The 6,743-nt window shown below is 39.9% G+C and overlaps 1 protein-coding gene across 8 annotated transcripts in view; it reads right to left on the reverse strand.

Moving 5' to 3' along the window:
- Positions 1 to 6,208, reverse strand: part of LOC145520986 (uncharacterized) — a 30,876-nt gene extending 24,668 nt beyond the window's left edge. The window contains exons 1-3 of one of the 8 annotated variants that reach the window (XR_014066242.1): positions 5,555 to 5,941; positions 5,132 to 5,263; positions 1,753 to 1,826 (exon numbers count right to left, since the gene is read on the reverse strand). Coding sequence is in view for 2 of the 8 variants with exons in the window: in XM_081528997.1 (XP_081385123.1) it covers positions 1,753 to 1,826; positions 4,945 to 5,087 (217 nt within the window). In the remaining 6 variants the exon portion in view is untranslated. Of the gene's footprint in view, positions 1 to 1,752; positions 1,827 to 3,700; positions 4,165 to 4,944; positions 5,108 to 5,131; positions 5,264 to 5,554 lie in introns of those variants that run through there. The other 7 variants (XR_014065633.1, XR_014065977.1, XR_014066155.1 and 4 more) reach the window with 7 other exon arrangements.
- Between the last annotated feature and the right edge of the window lie 535 nt (positions 6,209 to 6,743).

Here is a 6,743-nt window from a genome sequence, read left to right on the forward strand (position 1 = left end):
AAGGCGATCCAAAGAGTCCATCCTAAAGCAGATCAGTCCTGGGTGTTCATTGGAAGGACTGATGTTGAAGTTGAAACTCCAATACTTTGGCCACCTGATGCAAAGAGCTGACTCATTTGAAAAGCCCCTGATGCTGGGAAAGATTGAGGGCAGGAGGAGAAGGGGACAACAGAGGATGAGATGGTTGGATGGCATCACCGACTCAATGGACCTGAGTTTGGATGAACTCCGGGAGTTGGTGATGGACAGGGAGGCCTGGCATGCTGCGGTTCATGGGGTCACAAAGAGTCTGACACGACTGAGCAACTGAACTGAACTGAACAGATTAGGCAATTATTCACTGCAGGATTGAAAGAATTAATACTTGCTAAAGAACTAGAGCAGCACTTAGCACACTGTAAGTGCTCAATAAATATTAGCTGTTTCTCTCAACAGTTGTACATATTTTACACTCAGTACATTTATAGAATTATCATGAGTCTCCAACATTATCTTCAAATACCTTGATCTGTTGCTAATGCTCAGAAATTTGGAATGTCCATTGACCCATTGGAATGTGGAAATTCCTTTTACTTCCTCAGCCTCTCCCAAGATAAGAGTGTCAAAAAGTAGTGACGAGAGGTGAGATGATTCTAAGAGACTTTTCTTATCTCTACAAAGACCAAGGCTATGGGAGTGAGTGGACAGAAATGGTTAGTGGGTGTGTCTGGGGTGACTCTTGAAGGGAACTTAAGTGACATATATCAGAGGACCTCCTGGTACAATCCAGAGAAGAGATATAGAACCTAAGTCCCACAGGAGTAAATGGATGTTCTGAGCTTGTGGTGGCCTAGGGTTTTTCATCGGTCCTGCCCAATTTGCACTCTGGTGAACTGTAATCCATAGTGTTACTTGTCAATGTGATGGGTGCTTGAGAGAAATTCAAGTGAGCAGGAATGGCCCTTCCTGGACCTCTGGAGTAAAATTTCCAGATGTGCCACATTCCAGGTGACCTTGATGGCTCATAGGAAGCATGAGCTAAGGGGTCCTTGTGTGGAAGTAATACTCATCTTGTTAAGCTAAATTTATTTCCAAACATCCTAAGGAAGCCTGATGTTTCAAATGATAAAAGCAATGATTCAGTGAAGTGAATGATCCTCCTGTATAGTAAGAATAATTATGTTTTACCTCTTGGTATCAGTCTGTGTCCTCCTCCCACCCCGCCTTTTTATTTTGATGTGGGATACAGCTCTACTGCAATAGCTTCCTAAAAAGTGACTCCAAAATTTAATGTGCACCTAGATAAAAGAATATTGGTGATCTTTTTCATAGGTAGCAATCTTAGTAACACAAGAAGAATTCCCATGAGCTTCGGCTCTTTACCTAAGTAGACAAAATGTGTCTGTATATGCATTAATTAGTATAGACTACTATGACAAAGAACTCTGATTTTTCAATGACTTAACACAATTTTGAAAATTTATTTCTTGCTCATGACTCAGTTTGAAATGAGATTTCCCCCAAGTCATGACTCAGGGATCCAGGCTGCTTCCTTCCTGTAGCTATGGTTTCACAGGGAGGGGACTGAGTACAGAGGATATGCATCCAATATTAACAGCTCAAATGGGAATAGCATGTATCACTTCTGCTCACTCACCTTGGAAGAAAATTAATGACATGACATTACCAAGATGCAAGGGGAACATGAGATATGTGTTCTCTGGCTGGGCAGCCACTGAAAAGGAAAATAGTGATACTTGGTCAGTTATCCACCTTTGTCACAGTTGTCCATAAGATCACCTCTGCTCCATGATAGAGATGTGGGAAGTTCACCATCACTCAAAAACCTACAGAAATAGGAGGATAGTATAAAAGCAGGTGTGATCAGAGACTCACCCTTCATATATATATAAATATTAGGTTTATATTTGGTTTTATGATTGCATTTAATTTCTTGACTTTGAACCACTAAGCCAACCAGAGAAAAAGATGGGTCTATTCTATTCCAGTGAATTATACCAAGCCTTGTAATTTTTTAATGTGCTTGTTTAAATCTTGGTCACTGATGGAAATTTCAAGTTTTCCAGCTCCAGTACAGTCCCCTACTTCAACTCTCTCTTAGATATAAGCTTCAGACTACCTGCTTATTTAACTTATATGCAGAGCACTTCATGTGAAATGCTGGGCTGGATGAATCACAAGCTGGAATCAAGATTGCAAAGAGAAACACCAATAACCTCAGTTGTGCAGATGACAACACACTAATGGCAGAAAGTGAAGAGGAACTAAAGAGCCTCTTGATGAAAGTGAAAGAGGAAAGTGAAAAAGCTGGCTGAAAACTCAACATTTAAAAAATGAAGATCATGGCATCCAGTCCCATCCAAGTGTTCCAAAGTGAAAGTCACTCCATTGCGTCTGGCTCTTTGTGACCCCATGGGCTATACGGTCCATGGAATTCTCTAGGGCAGAATGCTGGAGTGGGTAGCCTTTCCCATCTCCAGGGGATCTTCCTAACTCAAGCATCAAACCCAGGTCTCTTGCATTGCAGGAGGATTCTTTACCAGCTCAGCCACCAGGGAAGCGCAAGAATCCTGGAGTGAGTGGCCTATTCCTTTTCCTACAGATCTTCCCCATCCAGGAACTGAACCGGGGTCTCCTGCATTGCAGGCAGATTCTTTACCAACTGAGCTATCAGGGAAACCCAGTCCCATCACTTCATGTCAAATAGATTGGGAAAAAATGGAAACAGTGACAGACTTTTTTTCCTTGGCTCCAAAATCACCGCAGATGGTGACTGTAGCCATGAAATTAAAAGACATTTGCTCCTTGGAAGAAAAACTATGACCAACCTAGACAGCATAATAAAAAACAGAGACATCACTTTACTGACCAAGGTCTATACACTAAGCGCTAAGGTTTTTTCAGTAGTCATGTATGGATGTGAGAGTTGAACCATAAAGAAGGCTGACCATAGAAGAATTGATGCTTTCGAACTGTGGTGCTGGAGAAGACTCTCGAGAGTTCCTTGGACTGCAAGGATATCAAACTTGTCCACCCTAAAGAAGTCAACCCTGAATAGTCTTTGGAAGGGCTGATGCTGAAGCTCCAATATTTTGGCCACCTGATGCGAAGAACTGATTCATTTGAAAAGACCCTGATGCTGGGAAAGATTGAGGGCAAGAGGAGAAGGGGATGACAGAGGACAAGATGGTTGGATGGCATCACCGACTCAATGGACATGGGTTTGAGTAAACTCCAGGAGTTGGTGATGGATAGGGAGGCCTGGCGTGCTGCAGTCCATGGGATTGCAAAGAGTCAGACACGACTGAGAGACTGAACTGAACTGAACTGAACTGAAGAGAGTAGGTCTTAAGGATTTTCATCAGAAGAAAAATAATCGTAACTATGTATGGTGACGGATGTTAACTAGATTTATTGTTGTGATCATTTTACAGTATACACAAATATCAAATCATCATGTTGAATACCTGAAAATAATAATAATAATAAATAATATGTCAGTAAGACCACAATTAAAAAAAGATAAGGCAGTAAAACATATATATAGTGTGCTACCATTTTGCAGAAAAGGAGCAAAAACAGAATATGTGTTTACATTTTTATATGTGCATAAAATAGTTGTGAGAGAGAAAACATCAAAAAAAAATAAAATGAGTTGCTCTTTTATTTTCCTCATAGCACTGTCATTATGTGAAATTACCTCACAGGTTGATTGATTCAATAAACTTTCCTGTTTCCTTCACTAGAATGTAAGCACTAGAGGGGCAAGACTCAGTCTGATAAATTCACATCTGTATTCTCCACAACTAGTGTCTGGCGCACAATAGATGCTCAGTAAATGCTTATGGACTGTTTGAAAGAAAAACAAGCCTTTTTTCTGACCATGATGTGACCTTGTAGATGAATGATGAACGGTAATCACATGACTTCAAAGGATATTCTGGCTTCAGGGAAAAAACAACAACAAAAATTCATAAGAAACTGCTAATGGAATAACAAGGAATGTAAAATGTCAGCCTTCATCTATTGGTGATTGTTACAGCATATTCTGTCTCTGACTGAATGTTCCACAAACAAGCAATTAAGGTAATCTTCATCACAGGAGGTAGCTGGAAGAAGTCAAAGCCACAACATGTTTCAAACAGCTGGGGAACAGCAGAAATACTGGAGGAAAAAAAAAAAAAACCACAACATCCTGTGAGCTGGTGTTTTTGTAGAATTTAAAAATAAATGTCAGGAGATGGAATGCGATCATTTATGAGGCACCAAATTAGATTCTTGGTTGCTACAGCTGTTCAGAGGACAGGGCGGAGATTTCTACATGTTACCTTGGCAATGAATACAGCAATGACTTGTGGACATATATTAGCTTGTAGAGGTAGTCAAGATTCCAACTCACCGGTCATAATAGAAGAGAAAGAAAAACTTCCAACCTGTTTATAATATGTCCTATTCTTAAATGTATAATTAAAATTAAAAATATTCTCACCAAATTCTACACAATAGGACATAAAATCTTTTTGATTTTTCAAACTCTTTTGAGTGTACAGTTAACAGACACACCCACTCAGGTATTCACAGACCTTCCTCCATGCCCCTACTTACCCCTAGTTCTGGCTTAATTATCTTTATTTCCTTAATTTGGGATCATGTGGCATTTCACCACACAGATTTAATGTCCTCACACAGTGTCATCTGATCTCAATGACCTCTATTATTCCAAAAGTAGTCATTTCTGAACATAAACGTTGCTCATTCTATTTGCCTCAAGAAAGGTGAAAGCAACAACTAATTATCTTCTGGTGGTTTCTATTAGTAGGCACCACTCCCAGTTTCAGCAGTGGCTTTTCATTTCTTACTAGCTCAAGTGTAGCAGATGCTGTGTATGCCCCTGACCAGTCTAAATCATCTGAAGTCTGCTTAAAGCAAAGATGTACTACTGACCTCAAGCTCTTGTATTCTGACAATGGGAGTCCTCTCAGCTGACCTTGGACAGACCAGAACCGCCAGAGAGTCAGTGCCCCTGGAACAGCCCCCAGCTGGTGACTCAACAGTGTGGAGATCCTGCTGAGGTGGGCTTTACTCATATACTGAGCTCCCCAGGGACCTGCTTGAGGTCACACAGTCTTACCTGATTGCCATCCCTTCCCAGTCTCCTCAATCCCCTTCTGGTGTCTCCTGGGATCTACTTTCAAATGAACTACTTGCAGCTGAGTCCTTGTTTCACTGTCTGCTTTTGAGAGAACCCAGCTAAGACAACAAACTAGGATATAAATGAGATATAAAAAAAGAATTTTTTCAAATAAATAAAATTGAGCTTCTGTATTTCCAGAGGTGTTTGTAATTTCTTAGGATCATATCTTCTACTATTATATTTGTACAAGACTAGTTTTTGAATTTGAACAACACCCTTCTGAAATTCAGTAATAATGTTTTCTCAAAGAAGAATTTTAACCCCTTGGTAGTGGAACCTCTAACAGTTTTAAATATTGTAGTTTGTCTGGAAAGGGAGATTAACATGATTTAAAGGAGATAGGCATACAAGCTTGAGTACCTTCTGAGAAAGGCAGAACAGGGCTGGGAGCTAAGCATTTAATTTAAATGCAGAATTCTTGTTAACATCTTCAAGGTGTGCCCAGCACACTGCCAGGTACTGAACTCAGTTAAATACAAGTTGTGATTCTTGCCATAACAGATTTTGTAGTTAAAGAAATAGATAGCCAACACTTACTCTAAACTAGACTTAAAATAGTCACTTACTCCTCCAAATTAACTTTCAGCTAGAAAAATAATCAATATTGTATATCTTAGCCATTTTACTACTATTGCTTCACAAAAAAGATTGAACAATTTCTAAGATTGTGTCCTGGTGCAATGGTCTGAATGTTATGTACCCTCCAGAACTCATATGTTGAAATGCTAATGCCCACTGTGATGGTATTAGGAGGTGAAGCCTTTGAGAGATGCTTAGGTCATGCAGCTGGAGACCTCATGAATGGGATTAGTGCCCATGTAAAAGAGACTCCACAAGGTTTCCTAGTTCCTTCCTTCAGGTGAGGATACAATGAGAAATCTATGAGCCCCAGAAGAGGGCTCCTACCCAACTAAATGGCACCCAGATCCTGGACTTTCAGTTTCCAGAACTGTGAGACATAAATCTCTGTTGTTTATAGTCTATCCAGTCTCTGAGATTGTGTTATAGCAACCCAAGCAGATTTTTGTTGTTTAGTTGCTAAGTCGTGTCTAATTCTTTGTGACACCATGGACTGCAGCACACCAGGCTTCCCTGTCCTCCACTGTCTCCCAGAGTCTGATCGAGTTCATGTCCACTGAGTCAGTGATGCTTAATCCAAACAGATTAAGTAACCATTATATACCTTTCAAACTATATTCAGATGGTGACAGCAATGACAAGAAAAATTACATAGGTAATAACATTTGTTATAGCATTTTCTAATTAAGCGAGTACTTTCTCTAACAAGTAGACCTCTGTATTTGACTAGTATGTTACACAAATATAGGATCTCTCCAATGGAATTTATTCATTGTCACTAGGCAGTCTGCCCTTACAATACAAAAAGAATACAACGCCATGCAATGCCAATGGCCAGCCTCATGAAATAACTCCTTGCAACTTTAATAGAAAAGGCTTATTAAATCCTGAGTGATAAGAAACCAGATGGGAAAGGAAATACATGGAGAGAGAAAAATAAAACAGCAAAAGATCTTTCTTGGCTAGCATA

The sequence above is a fragment of the Giraffa tippelskirchi genome, chromosome 1 (assembly GCF_054371585.1).
Source record: "Giraffa tippelskirchi isolate mGirTip1 chromosome 1, T2T-mGirTip1v1.2.pri, whole genome shotgun sequence".
Taxonomy (NCBI): Eukaryota; Metazoa; Chordata; class Mammalia; order Artiodactyla; family Giraffidae; genus Giraffa; species Giraffa tippelskirchi.